Source organism: Cetorhinus maximus, chromosome 12, assembly GCF_964194155.1.
Source record: "Cetorhinus maximus chromosome 12, sCetMax3.hap1.1, whole genome shotgun sequence".
Lineage (NCBI taxonomy): Eukaryota > Metazoa > Chordata > Chondrichthyes > Lamniformes > Cetorhinidae > Cetorhinus > Cetorhinus maximus.
This window is the reverse complement of record NC_135890.1, coordinates 117,462,371-117,488,824: the sequence shown is the minus strand read 5'-3', so window position 1 is coordinate 117,488,824 and position 26,454 is coordinate 117,462,371. Positions and strand designations below refer to the sequence as shown.

The 26,454-nt window shown below is 40.5% G+C and overlaps 1 protein-coding gene across 13 annotated transcripts in view; it reads left to right on the top strand.

Moving 5' to 3' along the window:
* The window catches only part of arvcfb (ARVCF delta catenin family member b), a 360,264-nt gene that overhangs the window by 230,165 nt on the left and 103,645 nt on the right, over positions 1-26,454 (top strand). For 11 of the 13 annotated variants that reach the window (XM_078554487.1, XM_078554490.1, XM_078554486.1 and 8 more), the window contains 2 exons: positions 19,373-19,531; positions 24,815-25,416. In XM_078554487.1, coding sequence (XP_078410613.1) covers positions 19,373-19,531; positions 24,815-25,416 — 761 coding nt within the window. Of the gene's footprint in view, positions 1-14,384; positions 14,450-19,372; positions 19,532-24,814; positions 25,417-26,454 lie in introns of all 13 variants that reach the window. The other 2 variants (XM_078554492.1, XM_078554491.1) reach the window with 1 other exon arrangement.

Sequence of the window (26,454 nt, the reverse complement as noted above, 5' to 3'; positions counted from 1 at the left end):
ATTCATCGCATTGCTATTTGTGTGATAATGCTTTGTACAAAATAGCTGCTGTGTCTGCCTATTCAACAGTGCCTGCATTTCTGGGTAATACATGTTATCTAAAATGCTTGGGAGCATTTGAGCCTTAAGGCATAAAGAAAGCTGTGTACCACTGTCACTGGCAAGTGTTGATATTCTTCTTTAGCAATTAATAGACTCACTTGCTCTTGACTTGCCATTGAACTTTTCATAAAAGAAGAATTTGTCTGCATTCAAATCTTGTGCCAGTTATTTTTCAGTTAATGAGATGATCTCAGTCTTATTATTTTGAGGTGCAATTTGTTTGTAAAATTTACAATGATATAAAGTGATGCTGGTGCCCTGTTAATCTGTTGTTCTAAGCTTGAGAAATGTCTTGCATTTTGAGTACCTTCAAACCAAGAGTTATGCTGCCTAACCACAACCAGTTTAGAATATATCCATTAGCAATGAACGTTGCATGCCTTTAATACTGTAAGTTTTTTTTTAAGGCATTTATTTGATGCCTTGGGTATACGTTTGAGAGATACACACAAACAAGTTATGGTATTGCCCCTTTTGTGTTTTTGTTCACTTGTATTGCATTGTAACTCTAGCTGTCAAATGAGAATTTGGCTTTCTCAAATCCTTTGATAGTTCCACTTGGGAAGTAGTGACAGTTGGTGTAAGAGTAAACCAGGTGACTAGCTGCCAATTTGCTTTATTTTCAGTTGGGAAATTCTTCTCCACGAGATCATGACATTGAAGAGCTTACCCTACAGAGAATTGAATGTGTAAGCCACTACGATATTACAGGATACTTGGATACGAATGTGCCATCTGCCCCCTCCAACATTGCTCAAAATGTTGCCTACTCTTCATTTGCTCCTGCCAGTAGCATTTTACACTAATGCGCTGACCTGCCAAAGTGAATTTGCAGATTTTTACTCAAGTGTTGACAGTACTTTTACTATCTCATGAAAACAGAATAAGCCACTTGGAATGAGTTTTCAGTCAATTTCCAATTTTCTTTCAGCAATGATTTAATAATCCACATAAGTTGTATTAATGCCAAAGCTCAGCAGATATTTATTTTTGCTAAAAGCCAGTATAATAGAACTTGAGGGAAGGGCGTAAAAAATCATTTCTTTCAGGAATTGAAGAAGCACAAATGCAAAGGAAGAGGTGAATAAAAATATCAATTGGCGAGTGAAAGATTAGAACAGCAGTCATGATACTAACCAGGATCTTCCACAAAGGATAGAGCTCAAGTTCAAACCATGCAAACTCCATGGAGTTCAGAATGAAGGTAAAGCCAGATGCTAAGAACAAGTCAGGTTCAAAGACACCTTTCTGGACCTACAATTTGTTAAATGAGCTGGGTATGTTCGTTTGAGCAAAGATTTCTTGATGAAGATTTGGCTGAAAGCCCAACATCCAAGGCCTACCACATCTAATCACTGCAAATTATGGATGTCCCTATTTGTTGGCCGTGTCTTATTTATTAGAAACGTCTTGGATTCTCATCCTTGTTTCAAATCTCTTTGAGGCCTCGCTCCTCCCTACCCCTCTCATTTCCTCGAGCGCCATAACCTTCCAAGATATCTGCGCTCCTCTAATTCTGGCCTGTTATGCATCATCACTTTTACCACTTGGATTTTGTTAAGCCCCAAGCTCTGGAATACCCTCTCTATGTTCCTTTCTCCCTACCTCGCTTTCCTCCTTAAAGACACTCTTCGAAATCTACCTCTTTGACCAAGCTTTAGGTCATCTGACTTATGTGTCACACTTATAATGCTCCTGTGAAATGCCTTGGGATGTTTCATTACGCTAAAGGCTTTATATAGATACTTTGTTGTGTGACAACTGGAGGATCTTGGACAAGAGGATCTTTTTCTCAGTCTCCAATATCAAGATGCACTTATTTTCCAAGTTTCAAGACGACTGTCCATGTGGAGAGCTTCAGTGGAAGTTTGGTCTCAACAGGCACATAAAGTAAACTAGAATTGTGTTGAAGAGTAAGTACACAATTTTTGGAACGTTAATTTCAGGCCAAAATTCATACTATGAGACCTTTTAAATAACGATTGCGCTGTTAGTGAATCATTTCCTTCCCCCCCATTCCGCCCCCTCCCCCCCAAACACACACACACAGCTTCATTGGCAGAATATGACCTTTCTCCCCATAAAGCAAGTGAACTGGTGTTGCTCGTTCCTCCAAAAGGTTCCAGGTGTAGCCGAAGACCAAAACTGTGAAAGAACATTCTCATCCTTTGCCAGTTAAGATTGGGAGGAGAAGATAGGTTGTCTGTAATGGGCAGGAGGCCAACTTCGAATTATGAGAATATTATAGGTTTGATTTCAAGAGGTAATCAAACAAGGGGTATTTAAGCAGGAATAAAAACCAAAATATTGGCAATACCCAGCAGGTCAGGCAGCGTCTGTGGAGAGAAACAGAGTTAACATTTCTGGTTGATGACCTCCTGTTCTCATGAAAGACTGGAAATGTTACCTTTGTTGCTCTCCACAGATGTTGCCTGACCACCTGAGTATTTCCAGCATTTTTGGTTTTGAATTCACATTTCCAGCATCCACGGTATTTTGCTTTGGTATTCGTATTTAAGCAGCCATTTCCTTAGGGAATTTCATTTCAGGTGGCATCGAGTCCATTGCCAATTCTCTCAGCAGTCGAGTGATTGGCTGCATGTACATTTCTTGTTCCCTGTTCTTAAATGTTGTAACCACTTCAAAGACACGTTTGAGGTATAATCCAGATATTGCTGGTGACAGTGCCTCTGTCGTTGCTGGGTTCATAAACCACCTAGATGGTGCACCAAATGTAATATGTGTAGGCCATGCAGCATAACAGTTGTTCTTTTGTGCCTTATATTTTCCATGCTGTGAATACATCCAAGCTATGTATGTGAGTGATGCATGTAATATTTAACATAGGTAACAAGCAACATATTTTGCAGCCAATAAACGATTAACAGAAAACTAGAAACATGCATTGCAATTTTGAAAATAGTCATTTTTTTATTACCCAGGAACCACATTGTGTTAATGGTGCTTAAATAAATTATTTAAATTTGTTAAAAATATTGAGGCACATGTTTAAAATGAGCAAATGAGAGCTCTTAAAAGCTTACATTCCTTAGGGAGATGGAATCAATTGACTCTGTGTCTGATTGTGTTCACCACTGCCCGGACCGATTCTTTAACTTCCTTGATAACCCTGCTAAGGTGGACTACTCTGCATCTGACAGAAATGAGACTATGAAAGTCTCTGTTGAATTTTCCAGGTATTTTTGTTTTTGCTATGAAAGTCTCTGTTTTGTTGCATGGCCTACACATCTTACATGTGTTTGCTTCTGGTGCTAAAACTTTGCAAACTTTATTGTTTAAACCGTCCTTCATTTTGTGTTTTAAAGCCAATGCATTCCATTAATGGACTATATTTTTGCAATTGCAAATATAGCTTGCAACAGTTAAGTGGGATAAATTGAGGATAGTGAGGAGCAATTCCAATTTTATTGAACTAGCTGCGAGCATATGAGATCATAGACTGGGAGATAGGCTAACTTCCCACCATTCTGTATTCAGCAACTTCCCAAATTGCCAAGTACAGATCAGAAACACAGTGCAGAATTCCAAGTTAAAACCCATGACCCGTCATTCATAGTGTAAAGTAATGGCAATGTGCTTGTTTAAATCTGATCTAATTTTCAAATGAGAGGGATTAAAATATTGTGTTCAACCAATTGTAAATAATCTGAAAATCTCAACATTATTGAAGTGCTCATTTTTTTTAAGCAGTGGGAGGCTTCCATAATATAGACATCAGTTTCAGATTCTGTGGGACAGCTGCAACTTGCATACAAATGAATCAAAGCGTATGGTTACCACTTCAGGCATCAAGACATTTTTTGGATTTGACTTTCTTTTTGCCCCAAGGAATGAACCAGCGAATGGCTGTTGCCTATTTAGTTAAGCTGAAACAGGCACAATGTGTGTACATGTTCTTTCTGTCTGCAGAGAACAGGGCCCTGTGTATTAATACACAGGGCCATGTTCTTTACAGACAAAGGACATGTACACAGACACTGTGCCATTTTAGCTTAACTAAATAGGCAACAGCCATTCGCTGGTTCATTCCTCCGGCAATACCTTGACCAGAGTTAAGCTGCCTGGTTTAAGTTTCAAACAATGCTTGGCAGATAACTGTCAGTCACCATCAACTGGTGCATTCTCCATGATGATGTCTTTACCAATTAGAGACGACTTGCCAACCAATCAGCATTCACTTCTAATTTAGTATAATTTGTTGTTCCTTTTACATTTGGCATTCTTGCGAATTATCCAGATGAGTGCAAGACAAAAAGCTTTGATTAAAAAATGTCTCTCTTTCAGCAAGTTCTGTACAGCCAAACTACTCTACATTTAGGTTTGAAACTCTCATTCTCATAGTTTTTAAAACTTACAGCATAGGAGGAGACCATTTGGCCAGTCATGCATATGCTGATTCTTTGAAAGAGCAGTCTAACTTTGCCCCACATCCCAGTTTCTCATCCTGAAGTCCCTGATCAACTCTCCTTGAAAATTATTTATGGAATCCACTAAGATTATTTATGGAATTCACTTCCATCACTGTTTTCAGGTTGAGGATTTCAGATCCTGAGAAATCTGAGTGAAAGAATTCTTGTGCACTCCAAATCTTCTGCCAGTGAGTTTGAATCTCGGACCTCTACTTGACACTCATGCCAGAGGGAATGATTTTTGTCTATCCTATCAAAACCACTCATTTAAAATAAAATCTTTGTTAGGCAGCCTCTTACCTTCTCTACTCCAAGGAGAGCAATCCTAACTTTTCCAACACCACCTTATTTTCTCCTGAATTGAAGGACTATATCTCTGAACTGGGAGGCAATTTGTTAGTGACAAAATTCAGGAAATCGTGGTGCCTCTGCCTCCTCTGGAAATGTTTCAGATTGTGTTTTTTTTAATTAGTGAAGCCATTTGATCAACTTGAAAATTCTACTTATAGCAGTGGGGGTTGAGGAGCCTGGAAGCATGAGCTATGGAATCTTGGAGGCCCCATTTAAACTTAAATATCCATGTTCCCATTAAGTTTTCCAGATTTCAAATTGCTGATTCCCATAGATCTCCATCTTCTGATTGAAGATTTATCCATTAGTTGTTAGCATGACTCAGTTGGCAGTACACAACCTCTGAATCAGGTTTGGAAGTTCAGGCCCCACTCAAGAGACTTGAGCGCACAAATCTAGGGCCTAGGCTGATATTATAGCGTAGGACTGAGGGAGTGCAGCTCTTTTTTGAAGGCGCCATCTTCCAGGTGAGATATTGAACCTCGGCCCCGTCTGCCCTCTTAAATGGATGTAAAAGATTGTGTGCGTGCTATTCAAACCACAAACTGTAACTTCATGGCCTGGCATATCCCTCACTCTACTATTGCCACCAAGCCAGGGGATCAACCCTAATTCAAGGAAGAGTGCAGGAGAGCATGCCAGGAGCAGCACTAGGCATAACTAAAAATGAAGTGTCAACCTGGCAAAGCTACGCAAAGGAATACTTGTGTGCCAAACAGCCTAAGCAGCATGCATTAGACACAGTTAAGTGACTCCACAACCAACTTGTCAGATCTAAATTCTGCAGCCTGCCACATCCAGTCATTAATAGTGGTGGACAATTAAACAACACAATGGAAGAGGAGGCTCCACAAATATCCCCCTCCTCAGTGATGGGGGAACCGAGCACATAAGCGCAAAAGACAAGGCTGAAGCATTTGCAACAATCTTCAGCCAAAGTGCTGAGTGGGTGGATCCATCTCAGCCTCCTCCAGAGGTCCCCAGCATCACAGAAACAGGTCTTCAGCCAAATGAATTCACTGCATGTGATATCAAGAAATGGCTGAGGGCACTGGATACTGCAATAGCTATGGGCCCTGACAATATTCCGGCAATAGTACTGAAGACTTGTGCTGCAGAACTTGTTGTGCCCCTAGCCAAGCTGTTCCAGTGCAGTGACAACACTGGCATCTACCCAGCAATGTGGAAAATTGCCCAGGTAGGTCTTCTGCGCAAAAAGCAGGATGAATCCAAACCAGCCAATTACTGCCCAGTCCGTCTACTCTTGATCATCAGTAAAGTGATGGAAGGGGTCATCAACAGTGCTACCAAGTGGCACTTGCTCAGCAATAATCTGCTCATTGATGCTCAGTTTGGTTTTTGCCAGGATTACTCAGCTCCTGACCCCATTACAGCCTTGGTTCAAACATGGATGAAAGACCTGAACTCCAGACGTGACATGAGAATGACTGCCCCTTATCAAGTGTGGCATCAAGGAGCCTGAGTAAAACTGGAGTCGATGGGAATCGGGGAAAAGTCTCTGCTGGTTGGAGCCATACCTACCACAAAGGAAGATGGTTGGAGGTCAATAATCTCAGATCCATGACATCACTGCATGAGTTCCTCAGGGTAGTGTCCAAGGCCCAACCATCTTCAGCTGCTTCATCAATGACCTTCCTTCCAACATAAGGTCAGAAGTGGGGATGTTTGCTGATGATTGCACAACATTCAGCACCATTCGCGACGACTCGGATACTGAAGTAGCCTATGTCCAAATGCAGCAAGACCTGGACAATATCCAGGCTTGGGTTGACAAGTGGCAAATAACATTTGTGCCACACAAGTGCCAGGCAATGACCATCTCCAACAAAAGAGAATGTAACCATTGCCCCTTGACATTCAATGGCATCCCCATTGTTGAATCCCCCCCACTGTCAACATCCTAGGAGTTATAATTGGCCAAAAGCTTAACAGGACTAGCCTTTTAAATACAGTGGCTACAAGTGCAGGTTAGAGGCTAGGAATCCTGCGCTGAGTAACTCAGATCCTGACTACCCAAAGCCTGTCCACCACCTACAAGGCACAAGTCAAGAGTGTGATGGAATACTCTCCACTTGCCTGGATGAGTGCAGCTCCAACAACACAAGCTTGACACCATCCAGGACAAAGCAGCCTGTTTGTTATCACTCCATCCACAAATATTCACTCCCACGGCCACCGATACACAATGGCAGCAGTGTTTACCATCTACAAGATGCACTGCAGGAACTCAGCACGGCTCCTGAGACAGCACCTTCCAAATCCATGACCACAACCATCTAGAAGGACAAGGGCACCAGACACGTGGGAACATCATCTCCTGGAAGTTCTCCTCCAAACCACTCACCAACCCGTACTTGGAAATATATCGCCGTTCCTTCACTGTTGCTGGTTCAAAATCCTGGAACTCCCTCCCTAACAGCACTGTGGGTGTACCTATTGACTGCAGCGGTTCAAGAAGGCAGCTCACCACCACCTTCTCAAGCGCAATTAGGAATGGGCATTAAATGCTGGCTGAGCCAGTGATTCCCACATCCTATGAATGAATAAAAAAAAGAGCAAAGAAGCTTTCCCAGCTGTCCTGGCAACTGTTTATCCCTGAACCAATATTGCTGTTTGTAGGGCTCTCCTTTCCACAAATTGGCTGGCACATTTCCTAAATTACAACAGTGGCTAACCTGAAGGGTATTTCATCAGCTGCAAAGCATTTTGGAACATCCTGAAGCTTGTGAAAGGCACTATTTTTATCATTAACATAACTGTGCTTTAAATGTCCTTTCAAAACCTCAAAACTGTCAAAATGAATTCAATGTAAACTCAAGTCGCTCTGATTTATACGATTTGAATGGCTACATTCTTAGCTGAAGTTAAGGGAACAAGCTGTAATGTTTTCAACACAACTAATTCCTGTATATATAATTGTGTCGCAGGCATTTCATGCTTGCACACCTGTCTCTTGCTTCAGAGGTTCAACATTGGTCACTGGATCAAGTGATGAAAGATTTGTGACTTAACTGGCACCCAGTAATTTCTCGCTGCCTTTGGGACAATCAGCAACCAGTTGATAAGAATTTGAGTCTTCTGTTTGTGTTCTATCTTCTCATACTCTTATTTGCTGAATGTTCTGAAAGGAAATATATAATGTTATCAAGGATGAAGTAACCTACTAAAAGAAATATCGTGGTGAATTGTTGTGTTATGTTGATCTATTGTGGATCTTGTGTCTTTGAGCATTCGAGAAATAATTAAAACTAGGTATCCCCAAACATTCCTAAAGATTCTGGCTGAGGTTCCATTGTCTTGTGCAAAGCAGGCTTTGCAGCACAGCACAATGCTTCTCAGACTCCTTAGCATAGCCAGGCTTTCAGAAAGCAATTGTTAGACTCATTGTCCGCAAACTTAAAAAATGACTTGCAACAGTAAAGAACTGACCAATGCCTACTTAAGTAGAAAAATGTTTCACACTGTTTAGCAGGAGCACTAATAATCCATCTGCATGCTTTTGCTGATAGTTGCAAAATTTATGTTTCATATATTGTACTATGTTGGATTTGAAACAAAATAGTTCATTTGTAACTCACTTAAACAATCAGTACTTTGTTTCACCTATTTGTGGGGAAAGGTTGCCTGTTAAATTAGATTTATTCTTTGAATTTTCAAATGTTTGCAAATTAACATTTTGGTATTCTTGATAGTTAGGAATGAAGTAGTTTGTTGTCTTTCTCGTAAGACTATGGTTTGCACTGTGGTGGTCAACTGTGTTAAGCACTGCCTGGTGGGGCCCTGGAGCCCCACTCTGGCATGGCAGTCTCTGCCACATTTGCTGCAGAGGAAGATAGTGGGCTGAGAGGGTGCAAGATTTGCTGGCCTCTATTTTCTCTGGGTCCCTCTTCTCGACCAGCTGAGCTTTTTTGTTTCTGCTCACCTCTTTCAATGCCCTTCAAATACGGTCAGCCTCCAGAGGTCATGACCAACAGTGGGTCTCCCAGTTGTCAGTATCGATATCTGCTATCTTCATATCTCGCTCGCAGGTGTCCTTGTAGCGGAGGTGTGGACACCCAGTAAGTGGTGATCCAGTGGCCATTTCGCCATACAGAAGGTCTTTGGGCATGTGGCCTTCATCCATCCAATGAACGTTACCGAGTCAGCACACGTGTTGCTGGCTTAGCAATGAGATTTGCTGATGGAGTTGGCGCACTCCAGGACCTCAGAGTTGGTGACCACATGCCCTGCCGAGAGAGGTTGAGGATATGTCCAAGATAGCGAAAGTGGAAGCCGTTTAGCTATTTCTCCTGACTGGCATATGTTGCCCAGGTCTCACTACTATAGAAGTGTGCACTGAGGACGTAGGCTTGGTAGACTCGCAGTTTGTTGTTTGCAGTCAGGTTGCTGTTCTACACTCCTTCACTCAGCTTGGACATAATAGCTGCAGTGTGCTGATTTCAGTGTCAAGTGACAGATTTCTGGTGATTGTGTAGCCTAGGTATGTAAAGCTATCAACAACCTCCAGCATCACATTTTCAATGCTAATATATGGTGGTACAGTCGCATCCCGGGCCATGACATTTATCTCCCTGATGCTGATGGTCAAACCAAACTCTATACAGTCACGAGAGTGTCCGTCCATTTGCTGCTTAAGGTTTTTCTTGCCAAGTAATGCTCGTGAGCATGGTCAGTGTTGAGCAACTCTCTGAAGACTTGTCTTGGATTTCAGATGAGAAAGGCTAATCGTTTTTAATCAGTTCTGGTATGTAAACGGACAGCCTCTGTAGATGACTTGAAGGCATATGATAGCAGCAAAGAGAAGATTATGCCGAATAGTGTCTGTGCCAGTCACAACCCTGTTTGACCCCAGTGCAGATCTTACGGGTTCCAACATTGCCCCATCATAGCTGATCTTGCCCATCAGATTGTCATGGAAAGAGGAGATCACATTGAGCAGCTTCAGTGACAGCCAGTTTTCTCCAGCAGCTTAAATGGACAGCCTCTGCCCACATAGTTGAATACCTTGGTGAGATCCATGAAGGCAACATGTAGTGGCCTCCTTTGATCACAGCAACTGCCACACTGAAAAGATCATGTCAATTGTCGGCCTTCAGATCTAAAACCACTTTGAGATTTGGGGGAGATGCTTTGACCCAGGGCCTGCAGCCTAACACGGGCAAATATTCTTCCCGCAGTGCTGAGCAGGGAGATGCCTCAACAGTTGGTGCAATCATTGCAGTTGCCTTTGTTCTGATACGGGGCCACAATCTTTGCGTTGTTCATATCCTGGGGCACGACTCACTTGATCCAGCAGAGACAAAAGTTCATGCAGATGCTGCAGGAGTACCAGTTTCTCGTGCTTGATGAGTTCAGGCGGTATAACATCAGCACCTGGGACTTTGGCCATAATAAGTGAGTCAAAAGCTTTGTTCTGCTCTGTTGTGTATTTGATATCTAGCTGTGCAATGACATGCCGGCTTTTGATGGTCTCTAGAGCTTCTTCAGTGACGGTGATCTTCCTAGAGTACAACTATTGACTCACCTGTTATGGCCAAAGTTCCAGATGCTGATGCTATACCTCCTGAACTCATCAAGCATGGGAAATTGACATTCCTGCAGCATCTGCATGAGCTTCTCTGCCTCTGCTGGAGCGAGGAGGTAGTGCCCTGAATATGCATGTTCTGCTTTTCTCTCCAACTGTTGATTGCTGTCAGCGATGACCTACCCCTTCCCCTTTGTTTTCAATGGAGGCGTTTTCATTGCTGGAGGACTTGTTGCCTTTTTGATCCTGTTTTGTGTCCAATAGGTCAATATGATGCGTCCAGTGTGTGGGTGAATTATGATTTCCTCCTTTGTTGCTAGTTTGCTTTTTTCAGCCCCTACATGGCTGGCTAGCAGCAATGCAAAAAAGAGAGCCAAATATGTAATCTGTAGTGATGTTTTTAAAGGAAATTCACAAATGCTCATCTCTTCTCCCAACGGCCCACAAAAAAATCTTGCTCTTTAAAAATGCTTTCAATTATTTATCTTTAAATTACCAAGTTAATGTTCATTCTTGATGTAATGTGCTGCATGGCAATAATAACTAGACCTAAAAAGCTATGAATTGGCTGCAAAGTGCTTTGGGATGTTCTGAGGTTGCAAATGGTGCCATATAAATGCGAGTATTTTCTTTCTTATATGGCAGGGAATAAACATCAGAATATTGTTATTGTGCATACCTTTTTACAAGGTACCTTTTCAGCCAGCTATCAAGGCTTGTGCTTCAATTACTCGGGATCACTATTGGCTCTAGCTCGCACTGTCTACAAGACTTAAATGTCTCCGTTGTGTCTCGGTGATCAGTGCTTGACATTGCTATGTTAATCTGGGAACTAAATGTTGTGGAATCCAATATTTGCTAAACCCTGATGAATACAAGTCCTTGGGAGTAGAATGGATGAGCATTGAGGTTTGCACTGAGCTGTCCTGGCTCCATTGAGAAATGTTATCGTCGGCTTTTACACTGGTATGTTTGTGATTCAACTTTTTTGACTATTCAGAATTTAGGTAATTGCAAAAAACTTGAAATAGTTTATAGTGTGATGCAAGAACAAGAACCTTCATTGTCACCTACTTGATGCTTTTTCAGTTTTGTGTACTTGCTATGTTGAAATATTTTATCTGTGCTATTCTAATGCTGGTCTCATGAGCATCCTGGGTTTTTAATTGTTCCACCATTGGTGGCTGTGTCTTCAGCTGCCAGGCCTAAAAGCTCTGGAATTCACGCCCTTAATCCCCTCTACCTCTCTCTCACTCCATTATGTCGTTCCTCAAAACCTAACAGTTGGATAAAGATTTTGGTCATCTCCTTGTGTGGCTTGGTGTCAAATTTTGTTTGATAATACTCCTGTGACGCCTTTGTGCATTTCACTTATGTTCAAGGCAGTCAGTAAATACAAGTTGTTATAATGAGGTTAATTTCTCCTCTTCCTTTGTCAGTCCTGCCCGCTTTGCACTATCCAAATTAGTTTGATCCCTTCCTTGCCCCTCCCCCTCGCCCCCTCTCCTTTTGATTGTGATGAAACTATGCAGATTTCACTGCTATGATTGTTTCGTTTATGGTTGAACTGAGCTGTTTATGTTTCATCCTGTATAAAAAAAACAACTGTTTACGATCAATGTGGGAGTGCCTGCAGCGAAAAGTGCGATTGTGGAGGAAATAAATGCTATTGTTTGAAGTGCAGTATCCTTTTATACAAAAGCGAGCTTAACGTGAATGTGGAAGTGAGATTAGTTGTTTATATCATGAAAGCTGGGGCTGGCAGTTATTCTGATTGGGTTGCTAATCTAAATAAATAATTTTGGTTAGCTTGCAGGGTTGGGGTTTAGGTGAGTTGGGACGCTGTCCCTATCCTTTTGGGTTTGATGCTGCAATCATTCCCGAGATTGAAACACAAAATTGAATGCCGGGAGTCTTGGATGAAATGACATTGAGCACTCTCCACTTGGTTACCAGTGGGTATGTGTCAACCACATAAAACAATAGAGCATCTGAGAGCAACTATAGTATTCTCACTGTGCTAATGAAAGAAAAAAATGTATTCATATAGTCGTTTAACATCGGGACATAGCAAAGTTGTTGTCTACTTCTGACCAATTAATTACTTTGGAATAGTAATCACTTGTCAATAAATGCAGCAAGCAATTTGCGCACACATTTTGAACTGTTAATTTGCCATCCTTTTGGGACAAAGTAGAAGAAATTTGCTAATATGAGCCAAATGTGCAGAGTAGTTACTTGCAAAAAGTACTATAACCATTGTAATTAGGTGTTTTAAAACAGTAGAGTTAGCTGGTGTACTTTTCATGGAGTTCTTGTATATTTTGGACAATGTTCTGTACCATTCTCCTCTGAATAGAAAAAGGCGCCATTTTTATAAGGATGTTATGCCATATTGCAGACAATGTATTATCTAGGCCACTGAACAAGTCGGAATTTTTTAATGCAAGAGGTATTCCATACTTTTTACTGGTGTTTTTGGAAACATATTCCATAGAATGTATTAATTTTTGTCATTTGTAAATTAATGGCCTTTATTTATTGTGTTGTTGCTTACAGTAAGTCAGCACATGATCAGTTGGTCAGTAGCATTATGAACAGGATGTATGTGTGTGCCCCTTTAAGGTAAGAAGGTGTAATAAGAACATAACATTAAAAATAGCAGGAGTAGGCCATTCAACCCTTCAAGCCTGCTCCACCATTCAGTTAGATCATGGCTGATCATCTGCTTCAACACCATTTTCCTGCACTATCCCTGTATCCCTTGTATGTAGAAAACTGTCAATTGCAGTCTTGAAAATACTCAATGACTAAACCTACACAGCTCCTGGGGCAGAGAATTCCAAAGATTCACCACCCTCTGAGTGAAAAAGTTCCTCCCCATCTCAGCCCTAAATGGCCTGCCCCTTATTCTGAGACTGTCCCCTGGTTCTAGACCCCACCCCACTCTTTCCTCACCCCCCCACCGCCGCCACCAACCACCAACCAAGGAGGGAAGCATCCTTCCTGTCAAGCCCCATAAGAATTTTCTATGTTTGAATGACATCACCTCTCATTCTTCTATTCTCAAGAGAATAAGGCCCAGTCTATTTGATCTTTCCTCTTTGAACCATCCCTCTATCCAAGGAATCAGTTCAGTGAACATTCATTGCACTGCCTCTACGGTAATTATGTCCGTCCTTGGTTAAGGAGATCAAAACTGCGCAAAATACTCCAGGTGCACTCTCTCCAAGGCTCTATGTAATTGCAGTAAGACATCTTTACTCCCATACTCAAACCCTCTTGCAATAAAGGCCAACATACCATTTGCTGCTTTAATTGCTTGCTGTGCCTGGATTTAAGCTTTCAGTGACTCTTGAACAAGGACACCCAAGTCCCTTTGAAGTCCAACAATTCCCACCCTCCCACCGTTTAAGAAATACTCTGCATTTCTGTTTTTCCTCCCAAAGTGGATAACCTCACATTTCTGCACATTGTAATTCCATCTGCCAAATTTGCCCATTCACTTAGCTTCTCCAAATCTCCTTGAAGCGTCATTGCATCCTCCTCACAACTCTCACCTCCACTTAGTTTTGTGTCAGCTGCAAACTTGAAGTATTACTATTAATCCCCACATCCAAATCTTTGAGATAAATTATGAATGGTTCTGCATTCTTGAAATATGTGCTGGGGCATTGGAAAAAAGGCTGCAGTTCAGAACCCTGGCTTTATTTAGCTATTTAAGTTGGGAGACACTAAAGAATGGAAAAGTTCTTGGAGCAATGGTGCTGAAATACACTCGGTTTTGAACAATTTTTTGTATCTATATAAAATAAGAGAGTGCAAGTTTTAGTAATTGTAAGATCATTATTTAAAGTATTTAAACTTTTTTTTATAAACCCTAACCTAGGAGTTACTTTTTATATTTTAACTTGTACGTGGCCTATTATATACTGTCTGTCTCTCTCTCTTTGCAGCTGTATGTTGGAACTGGGAGGATCAGGGTCAGGAGTACCTAAGACAGGATGAATAATAGAATCAGGTATAGGATAAAGCTGCCAAGTAAATTTGTCTAGATTAGAATAAGTTAGTCAAAGCTGTTGCAAAGAAGCATTACAATATGTGCTAAATAAAACCTCATTGTGGGATGTTACATCGAAAGATAGAAACTAGGAGCAGGAGTAGGTTATTCGGCTCTTCGAGCCAGCTCTGCTATTCAATATGATCGTGTCTGACCCTCTATCTCAATTGCGTAATCCCACTCTCTCACCATACCCCTTGATGCCCTTCGAGTCTAGAAGTCTATCGATTTCCTCCTCCAATATATTCAGTGACTTGGCCCCCACAGCTGCCTGTGGTAGAGAATTCCACAGGTTCACCACCCTCTGAGTGAAGAAGTTTCTCCTTATCCCAGTCCTAATTGGCCTATCCCATACCCTGAGACTGTGATCCCTTGTTCTAGACCCCCCAGCCAGAGAAACATCATCTTGTACCCAGTCTGTCCAGCCCTGTCTGAATTTTATATGTTTCAAAGAAATCCTCCCACATTCTTCTAAATTCCAGTAAATAACAGGCCTTTTGACCCAATCTCTCCTCCTATGACAACCCTATCACCCCAGGAATCAGCCTGGTGAACTTTTGCTACACTTCCTCTATGGCAAGTATATCCGTTCTTAGGTAAGGTGACCAAAACTGCACACAATACACCAGGTATGGTCTCACCAAGGCCCTGTAAAGCTGCAGTAAGACATCCTTGCTCCTGTACTCAAGTCCTCTTGTAATGAAGACCAACATTCTATTTGCCGCCTAAACTGCTGCTGCACCTGCATGCTTGTTTTCAGTGTACAAGGACACCCAGGCCCCTTTGTACATCAACATTTCCCAATCTATCACCATTTAAATAATAATACTCTGCCGTTCTGTTTTTCCTACTGAATTGGATAACTTCACACTTATCCGTGTTATGATGCATTTGCCATGTACTTACCCACTCACTCAACGTGTCTAAATTACCTTGAAGCCTCTTAACGTCCTCCTCACCATTCTCATTCCCACCAAGTTTTGTGTCGTCAGCAAACGTAGAAATATTACATTTGGTTCCCTCGTCCAAATCATTGACATATGTTGTGAATAGCTGGGGCCCAAGCACTGATCCCCGTGGTAACCCACTAGTCACCACCTGTCACTCTGAAAAAGACCCATTTATTCCTACTTTTTGTTTCCTGTCTGCTAATTGTCAAGCCATGCCAATACATTACCTCCAATCTCATGCGCTTTAATTTTGCACACTAATCTCTTGTGTGGGACTTAAAAGCTTTCTGAAAATCTAAATACACTGGTTCTCATTTATCTATTCTGCTAGTTACATCCTCAAAAAACTGCAGTAGGTTTGTCAAACATGATTTCCCTTTCATAAATCCATGTTGACTTTGTCTAACCCCATTAATGTTTCTAATTGTCCCAGTATCACGTCTGTTATAGTAGATTCTAGCATTTTCCCTACTACTGATGTTAGGCTAACCGGTCTGTAATTCCGTTTTCTCCCTCTTTTTTTAAATAGTGGGGTTACATTTGCCACCCTGCAATCTGCCGGGACTGTTCCAGAATCTACAGAATTTTGGAAGATGATAACCAATGCATCTACTATTTCAATAGCCACCTCCTTTAGTATCCTAGGATGTAGATTGTCACACCATGGGGATTTATCGGCTTTCTGTCCTGTTAATTTCTCCAGCACTATTTATTTGTTTTAGTAATACAAATTTTCTTCAATTCCTCCTCCTCACCAGACCGTTGATTCCCTAGCATTTCTAGGAAGTTTTTTGCCTTCCTACATGAAGACAGAACTAAAGTAGTTGTTTAATTCCTCTCTCATTTCTTTGTTCTCTATTATAAATTGTCCCGTTTCGGACTGTAAGGGACACATACTTGTCTTCACTAATCTTTTTCTTTATACATACTTATTGAAGCTTTTACAGTCTGTTTTTATGTTCCTTGTAAGTTTACTCTCATACTCTATTTTTCCCCTCTTAATCAATCCCTTCGCCCTCCTTGGCTGATTTCTAAACTGCTCCCAATCCCCAGGCTTACTACTTTTCTAACAGCTCTTTGGATCTAATGCTATCCTTAATTTCTTCTGTTAGCCATGGTTGGGTTGCTTTCCCTGTTGTGTTTTTGTGCCAGAAAGGAATGTATAACTGCATACAATTGTTCCTTAAGTATGAGCCATTGTCAATTCACCTTTTACTGAAGTTCCCCAATCCATCTTAGCCAACTCAAGCCTCATACCTTCCGAGTTTTCATTGTTTAGATTTAGGGCCCTAGTTTCGGACTTCACTTTCCATTCCTAATGAAGAATTCTATCATATTATGGTCACTGTTCGCACAGCAAGATTATTAATTAACCCCTTCTCGTTGCACAATACCAAATTTAGATAGCCTGTTCCCTAGTTAGTTCCTCGACGTGCTGGTCTAAAAACGCATCCAGTACACACTCCAGGAATTCATCTGCCACAGTATTATAGCTAATTTGATTTGCCCGGTCTGTATGAAGATTAAAGTCACCCATGATTACTGTAGCTCCTTTGTTACATGCATCTCTAGTTTCTTGTTTAATGCAGCCCTTTACCTCCCCACTACCGTTTGGAGGCCTATAGAAAACTCCCACGAATGTTTTTCACCCCTTGTAGCTTCTTAACTCCAGACTGATTCTTCATCTAGATTTCTGAGCCAATATTCTCTCTCTGATTTCATCCTTAACTAACTATGCCACCCCAACCTCCTTTTCCTTTTTGCATGTCCTTCCGAAATATCAAGTACCCTTGGATATTCAGTTCCCATCCTTGGCCACCCTGCAGCCATATCTCTGTTATCACAATCATATCATACCCATTTACGCCTATTTGCACTGTTATCTAATTTGTTGTATGGTTGGCACAATACTTGCAGTAAGTCAGAGATGAAGTCTAGCAACAATAAAGGAGTAACTGCAGTATTGCTATATTTAGAATGTGTGATTATTGATATCCTCAATTATTCCCCCATTGGACCAGTAGCTGTTTATAAGTAGCATACTAAGATGGTGCCAAAGATGACTACCTGGGAAATAAGTCTTTTTGCTTCAGTGACTATTATAGCGCAGAAAGATTTGCAGGTTTCACCAGGATTTTAATGGATAAGTTGGAGGTTTGATAGTAAACACTGATCACCCATAGGCGGAGAGACCATTCCTAACTATTGCATGACTGAGGAAAAGATGGGCAAATAAAAGCAGTGTTCTTTGGAGATCTTTTGGATTGGCACTGAATATTTATGAACAACATGAGCAGCTTTTGTGAGCGCGCGTTAAGATGGAGGAGTTCCAGCTTCAGTGTTAACAGTTTGTGTAGTGAACGAATAATCCAGATACATCTCAATAAACGGGAGCCTCTGGCATTTAATGAGTCATCATGGCAGCTTGAAGTTACGGTATTTGACTGCCAGAAAGATTGTAATCGATGATTTGTTAAGTATACCTATTGGCTTAAATTGAATACCGAAAACATGTTTTCTTGGCTTTGGAAATGGACATAAAAGCAGACTGGTCATAGCATAAAAAACATCACAAATAGGAGAAAGAGAAGACCATACAGCCCATCGAGCCTGGTCCGCCATTCACTATGATCATGGCTGACCTCGCACTTCAACTCCACTTTGCTGCTTGCTCCCCATATCTCTTGATTCCCTGTGAGATCAAAAATCTATCTCAGCCATAAATATAATTCAATGATGTTGCATTCACAATTCTTTGGGGTAGAGAAAAAGATGCACAACCCTTTGACTGAAGGAATTTCTCCTCATCTCAGTCCTAAATTGGCCCCTTGTTTCAGATTCCGCAGCCAGAGGAAACAACCTCTTAGTATCTCCTCTATTAAACCCCTTCATAATCTTAAATATTTAAATGAGATCACCTTTCATTCTTCTTAACTCAAGAGAATATAGACCCAATTTATTCATTCTCTCATGCCAGTGACCAATCTTGTGAACCTTTGCTGTACCACCTCCAATGCAAGTATACCTTCCTTTAAACATGGGGACAAAAATTGCGCACACTACTGCAGCCTTGTACAATTGTAGCAAGATTTATTTATTCTTGTATGCCAATCCCTTCACAGTAAAGTCTAACATGCCATTTGCTTTTCTAGTTGCAAGCTGTACCTGCATGCTAACTTTGTGTACCTTGTATGGTACACCTGAACATCAATATTTACAAGTTTCACACTTTTAAAAAAAAAAATTCTACTTTTCTCCTCTTGGGACCAAAATGAATAACCTCTCACTTCCCCACATTATACTCCTTCTGCCACCTTGTTGTCCACTCACTTAACCTGCCTATAATCACTTTTCCTCTGTGCCCTCATCACTGCTTACATTCCCACCTCACTTTGTATCATCAGCAAACTTGGATACATTACTCGCTGTCTCTTCGTCTAAATCATTAATATAGATGGTAAATAGCTGAGGCCCCGGCACTGACCCTTGCTGCACTCCACTGGTCATAGCCTGCCAGCTTGAGAATGCCTCATTTATCTCTACCCTCTGTTTCCTGTCTGTTAAACAACCCTCTATCCATGCAAATATATCACCCTCAACTCCATGAACTCTTATTTTGTGTATTCACCTTGCTTTTGCTTTGGCTCCTTATTCATTCTGGATCTAAGCTTTGAACCCCATAATTTCTGCTACTATACATATGCTTTAACTTTGCTTGCTTCTGGCACTAACACCCTCAATCATGGGAGAGAAATGAGATCCTCCCAAAAGCGGGCAGTGAAATGTATAATGTACCTTTCTAATTCCATTGAGTGAACTTCTTGTATGAGGGGAAAACTGATCTGATCAACACAAAAGTAAAAGCATGAAAATAATAATCAACATGTGCTATGCAATTAGCCACAGCTTACAACATGTCACGTTCAATTTCCAGGAGCAAAGCCCCTGTAATCAGACTTCAAAAGCAACAATGCAGGAGCCGCAGGAGTTAGTAGAAGAAACTGTTACAGTTGAAGAGGACCCAGGCACTCCCACCTCCCACGTATCTGTGGTAACATCGGATGATGGAACTATAAGACGGACTGAGACTAAGGTAAGAGATCATTGTTTTTAATTTGAGACACCATTTTTGGGTGGAGGTGGCACTCCCACTCATTCGTTCACCCACCCACCAACCTGTACATATATTCTTCTCGGGCACTTTACCTGATTTATTTATAAAGTGCCATTCCATAGCATGCTGTGCCACCCTGAAGCAAGCTTCAAATGTTTCTTTCTACTTTGACTATCCCAAGGAGAATGTATGTTAACAAATTATCCTAACACCTAACCATTAGTTTGTAAAATGAGATTATTTTATTTTATCTAATTGCATCTAATTTGTTAAAGGCACAATGGAGTAGGAAGTGACATTTTTTTAATTTGGAAAATGAGATCAATTTAGTTTTTAAAAAAAAAAAATTGAGTCCTGCATTCTGTTTTGAAATAACATTGTTATGATGGCATTTTTGGCAGTGTTAAGTGAATGTTGAGAAATATCTGGAAACTGTGAAGTTCAGGATACTAAAAGCCACTATTGCATGTTGCAGTGACATAAATGTAGCCTTCTGACTTGCAACTAGTAGTGATGGTGTAAGGATGTATTATGTGAGCAATATTTGATCTGAAATCTTGATGTGAAGATTTTGCTTTCCCTTTTGCAGTATGCAGGTGTTGACAGAGAGAACTTCTGACCAATTTGTATCATTCAGTGCTAGAAGTAATAAATGACAAGGTTAGGGCCTTGCTTTGCTGCAAAAAATGTCTGTCATCATGCTGCAAATGTGATTACTGCACCTTGAAGATGAACTTCTGGGAGTTTGGAGTGAAAATGCCAGTTTTATTCATTTGTCAAAATCTATTGACCCCATGATGACAGGAAAGTCTGACTTCTTAGAGCAGACAAAATTCTGGTCCACTCTTCCAAATCTCCTTTTCCACAGTGCCTTCCTTTGCAAACACAGGAGGTGCAACACCTACTCTTTCACCTCCCCTCTTCCCACTGTTTTGGGCCCCAAAAATTCCTCCCAGTTGAAACAGCAGTTTGCTTGTACTTTCGATTTAGTATATTGGATTCGTTGTTCACGATGTGGTGGTCCCTATACTCAGAAATTCGAATGCAGATTGGGTGACTGCAAAGATAAAAGGTAACACGTGAAATGTTTATCCATAGCTGCTGCCTGACCTGATGGCTACAACATTTTCTGTTTATATTTAAGAATAATTACCTTTTGTGACACATGCTGGGCTGAGATGGGTCCCATACGTGCACACTTTTAAACAAATTCTACCTGCAATTTACAGGTAACAATTTTATGTTTTATTTATATATTTAAAAAATCAAGGATAAGTGGCATCACCCATTGCTAGTGGGAATATTCAGCCTTACTATCTTTTGACCAGCCCAGATTGAAGTGACTTTCTGGCAGCATAGCAGGGATTTTTGGTATTTGTGATTGAGAGAGTCAGAGGATTGTAATATGAAAAGTAACGTTATAAATGTATTTCTTGCGGAGCAGAACTAATATTAAATTCACATTTGTCAGAAATGACTCATGAACCACCTAGAATGTTGAGCAGACATGAAAGGGGAATCAGTGGTCTTTGTTGGCACAGATGTGCTGAACTACCATTGCTACCATACATTCGTTTATCATCGCTAAAATGAGAGTCACAGTATTGGATCACAGCTGGTCTAATTAGTTATATTATGTTTCCAGACTCTAGCACTGCTGTTGTAACCCCTCTGTTAACTTAACTTTCTGCACATAACATAACACGACACTTTCTTTAATTAATAAGAGAAACCAAGGAGTGTGTCTAAATATAGAATAGTCACCTGATTTCGCCTTTGAGCAATGCACTCACTTGGCTACATGCATACACACCATTGTAAGAATTTTTTCTGAAAAAGATGTTAGTAATGGATTTTCACAGGAACAGTCCATTGCCGTGGTAACATGCTCATTTTGTGAAGTGTTATGCCTCAGCTGTGAACAAGGTCTCTACCAGCAACTGGTAGCTGAATAAAAAAGAAGCATGTTATCTAAATGGTGAGAGATTGCAGAGCTCTGAGACTCAGAGGGATCTGGGTGTCCCAGTGCATGAATCACAAAAGGCGAGTATGAAAGTACAGCAAGTAATTAGGAAAGCTAGAATGTTATCATTTATTGCAAGGGCAATTGAATATAAAAGCAGGGAGGTTATGCTTCAGTTGTACAGGATGCTAGTGAGACCACATCTGGAGTACTGTGTACAGTGTTGTTCTCCTTATTCAAGGAAGGACGTAAATGTGTTAGAAACAGTTCAGAGAAGATTTACTAAACTGATACCAGGAATAGGCAGATTTTCTTATGAGGAAAGATTGGACAGGCTAGGCTTCTATCAGCTGGAGTTTAGAATAGAATGAGGTAATTTGATTGAAATCTTTAAGATCCTGAGGGGCCTTGACAGGGTGGATGTTGAGAAGATATGTCCTCATGTAGAAGAATCTAGAACTAGGGGTCACTGTTTAAAACAAAGGGGCCACCCATTTAAGACCAAGATGAGAAGAGCGTTTTTCCCTGAGGGTAGTCAGTCTTTGGAACGAACTCCCTCAAAAGGCAGTGGAAACAAAGTCTTTGAATGTTTTCAAGGCAGAGGTACGTAGATCCTTGATAAACAAGGAAGTGAAAGAATATCTGGGATAAGCAGGCGGTTACAGTCAGATCAGCTATGATCTTATTGAATGGCGGAGCAGGCTTGAAGGGCTGAGTGGCCTACTCCTACTCCTAACTCGCACATTCGTATGTGACTGCTGTATCTTTTCACAGCCAGCAACACACTTGTTTATTTTGCATCGCTCCAGGTCCTGTTCTTGGTCCAGGGGAAAGCTCTGAGCATGCATGGAAACATGTTGAAAGCTTTGAAAGAATTAGTGGGAATGCCTATACAATAAACGCACACAAACAAACTCTGCTTCAGTTTAATAGTGATCAAGAGTCTAATTGTAATTGCGTTTTGTACCGTGTCCAGGTGAGGCATTATCTGACTGTCTCCCTGCACAGTTGTTGTTCTGAGTTAGTGTCCAACCAGGATCTGGCTCAAAGTTACACCGTCACTCGTGTCACAGCTGAGTGAAGATGGAACATGATGCAGCGCTGCATGTTAGGATATAACTGCACCCTGAATAACATGCCCCTCCCATATACTATAACTCAGCTTGTAGACTGGTGCCACGTTCTTATTTTTAATGGACTGTTTCCTCCTTTTCACAGTTCTTTTAAGAAAATTGTTACTTGTTCTGAGCTCGGGAATGTTTGTTTTTGCTTCATTATTTAATGTTTTACAATTCGTTGGATGATAGCCTGGAAATGTTGCATCTCAAACCCAATCTGTTTCTTTATTCTTCATGTACTGCTGAGATGGTAAAGAACCCTTGTAGTATTGTGATATCATACTCAGAGTGGCAATTATTCTGATTTGAATCAGTAATGAATATTCGTGAATAATGATTTGATTCTATCTAGCATAAATTAACACTTGTATATTCTGGCAACCGTGCCCTGATTTAGGATGACTGTACTAATTTAGTAGCTAGAAAGCTATCTGAAAAAAGTCACATTTTGCACTAATTTATAACAAGCTTTGTAGGTGCTTACATGAGCATAAATTGCTGTTTGAGCCAATTTTTTCGGGTGAATTTGTAATGTGTCTATTCACTAACTTATTTTTATTTTAAGAGCATAGAAATATTTAGAACATGAATCATAATCCAGCTACGAATTTAGAAAAGGGATCTTTTTCAATCAGTGAAATACAGGAATAGCTGGACCTTTGCACTGCATCTTTGCAAAACTCTGAATTAGTTCTTTTATCTTGTTTAGTTCTGTTAACAAATTAGCAGAATCACAATGTATGCCATGATTGTTCATCCTCTGAACAAAAGTAAGTTGACTGAATGTTGGGTGAAAATTGCCATATTGTTGGATTGAAATTTTGAGAGCAGTAGGATCTTTATTTGTGAAAAGTATTCTGAGGCTTCTAAACTGAAGGCTTGACTTTCTAAGGCATTGCTAGTTTTTGCAAGTAGAGATCAACAAAATGAGTGCATTTTTAATGTATGTGTGAAAGGAATTATTTACTCAGTATTTGACATTCCTTGAGTCAGTTGGTCTGGCTCCTAAATTAAACACTTTTAACATTTAATGTTTGAGCAGATAACATGCTGTTCAGTTTACCTTCTGCATGTGAACAGTTGCTGCTCTTTGCAGTGAACATGATGAATTTACTTCCCTGCCGTAATGGACAGCATGATAGTTATGGTTTTGTCCATGCCTCTATTTGAAATTGGAGTGATGTATGACCAGCAATAGGAAGTGGATGATGTTTATCTTCTGTAATGTTTGGCAATCATGAGCTTAGGAATGCAGTTCTGTGTTTTTTCCCCTAATGTAGTAAACTCCCACTGGTTATTTACTTGGAAATATTGGAGATGAAATGTTTAAAAATGTGTTTTACCTAGGACCACCAGGTTTCATTCTTGGTTTGCATTGTGTTTTTTTTCCTCTGCAGTTAGTCTCAGCACTCCTGGCTGGGGAGGAAAAAAATTGCCTGGGGCTTGATCCCTATCCATCTTGCTGGAAGTGAGTGTGAACCACAAAGTGAAGGTAGCTTCATGCTTAGTTGCAATAACCAGTGGAGTTGAATAGTCATTGACAACACACTGTTGGGGCTTGTACATGAATTCAAGCAAGTTGGGAAGAAACACTAGACATAGTCATTAAGGAGTTGGTATCTTGAGTGCAGGAAGGAAAGGAAGTAAATTTGACTGGCAGGAACCAAGAAATCAGGGAAAAAAAACAATGCTTAAACATCTAGTTGAAGTATTGATCTGATCCAGGTTATAAAATGAAAAATTCCTTTTGATTATGAAACTGCGGTGAATCCTTCACAAAAATCTACATCATTTAATGTATTTACTGCCTAATATTCATTTTGTCCATTTATTTCTGTCTGGCTCCTGTGCATATTTACAGCATTTAAGTTGCCTTCTATGTGTTCACAGTTGGCTATATTTTTGCAATGGAAAAATAGGTTTCACATCAGCCCTTGTGCTGCAGTGGCATGTAAAGCACTTGCGAGAAACCTTCACTTAAGTATCCAGAGTACTACTCTTCAAATTTTTATGCCCTACAGCACTTCAGTTCCAATGCATTATCAACACATCCTTAAATCCGGTTTCTCTTTGTGTGTGGGAGCGTGTTATGTTTGGGACGCGATTAATATTACTCTCTTGCTGTGAGGTTCTTGTTTGCCCTTATGCTGATGAGCATTCTTATTAAATTTGTGTTTGCAGGTTACTAAAGTGGTTAAAACAGTGACAACCCGAACAGTTCGGCAGGTGCCACTTGGGCCAGATGGATTGCCTGCAGAGGGGTCATCTCCTGCTGGCAGTTGTACAGATTCCATTGACAGAAGATACATAAAAAATGGAGATCGTTACATCACACCACAGGCGAATTCTACTTTAACCAGAGCCTACAACAACTATGCAGAGACGTATGAGAATCGCCATGATATGTATCGTTCGTACACTGGTCAGGATGGATTTGCAGATGTATCTGATAACTATGAAAGCCTGTCGCGAGGAGTTCATTACCGCCCCCGCTACGCTTACTTACCACGAGACAACTACAGACCAGATGAAAGTTACACATTGCTGAATAGAAATAAGTATGCTGTTGCCCAGCCACAAGTGCAGCCAGACGGCAGTGTTGATCTGAGCCGATCTCAACCAGAGCGCTTCCAGCCAGAACCTTATGGACTTGAAGATGACCATAGAAGTCTGGGACCCGATGATGATGGGTATGAACTGGATGGAGAGCCGGAACCGGAACCTGATTATTCCACAGTGGGTCGAAGGGCACCCACAAGGGCTAATGGAAGGAGACCAAGGAGGTAAGAATTTGACTCCAGTAATGATTGCTGCAACCTTTTGCCATGCATGCTACAATACATTTGTAGGTAGCCTAAGTGTGATTTACAACATAATCAACATAATTTTGACCATTATAGTGGTGCTTTCCCTTGGCTACTCAGTCTATCTTATGCTTTCATTTCTCTTTCCACCTTTTGTCAGTTTTATTCTGTTTCCAAGTGATTATTTCAGGGGGATCAGAAATGATCCAGTATGGTGTCCTATTATTAGTACCATCTGTTTGCTTAGTTGCAATCCAATTCATTGACTCCTTGCTGTGCAAATGGCAATCTGTCAACATAGTTTTGATACACTATTGATTATTCTTCCTCTCCCCAGGTAAAGCTGTCTCAAGTGCAATAACTACAACGTCCTACTTTAATTAGTTAACATGTTAAAGTCGTATAGGAGTCATAAATTAATTTTGTTGCTGCTGCTGATTCAAACTTAACACCTTGAAACAAAGATTACACACCTAAATGGCATGTAACCATACTTTCAGAATAGGAACTGTAATAATGCTTTGTATCTTGACAACATTAAATGCAAAAAGAGACTTGCTGGTGTAATAGTTCACTCCAGTGTTTGATTTTTTTTTAGTGGTTTGGTTGTGCAGGCATCAGGATGTTTCAGCAACCTTTTTCTAGCTTAAGAGTGATACAGTCTACTGATAATTCAAAACCTTGAATTATCCAATAATTTGAAATAAGCAGTTTAATTAAGAAAGCGAAATGGTAATTTCAAACTTAATGGGAAATGGTAATTTCAAACTTAATGGTTTCAATTATCCAATAATTTATATTAATGGATTTTGAATTAAGTAGCCTGTTTTTGTATTCTGGAAATTAAGTATTGGCAGGAATTTAGAATTAACTTGATGGATAAAAGAAAGCGTTCAAATTGAACCATTATCTCTTTCCTCTTCCCTGTTCCTTCCCCCCTCCCTTGAAACTTGAAGATTTGTAGCTATGCCTCCAAATAATTTCTAACTCAATTTGCTAGCAATTAAAAAGAATTTT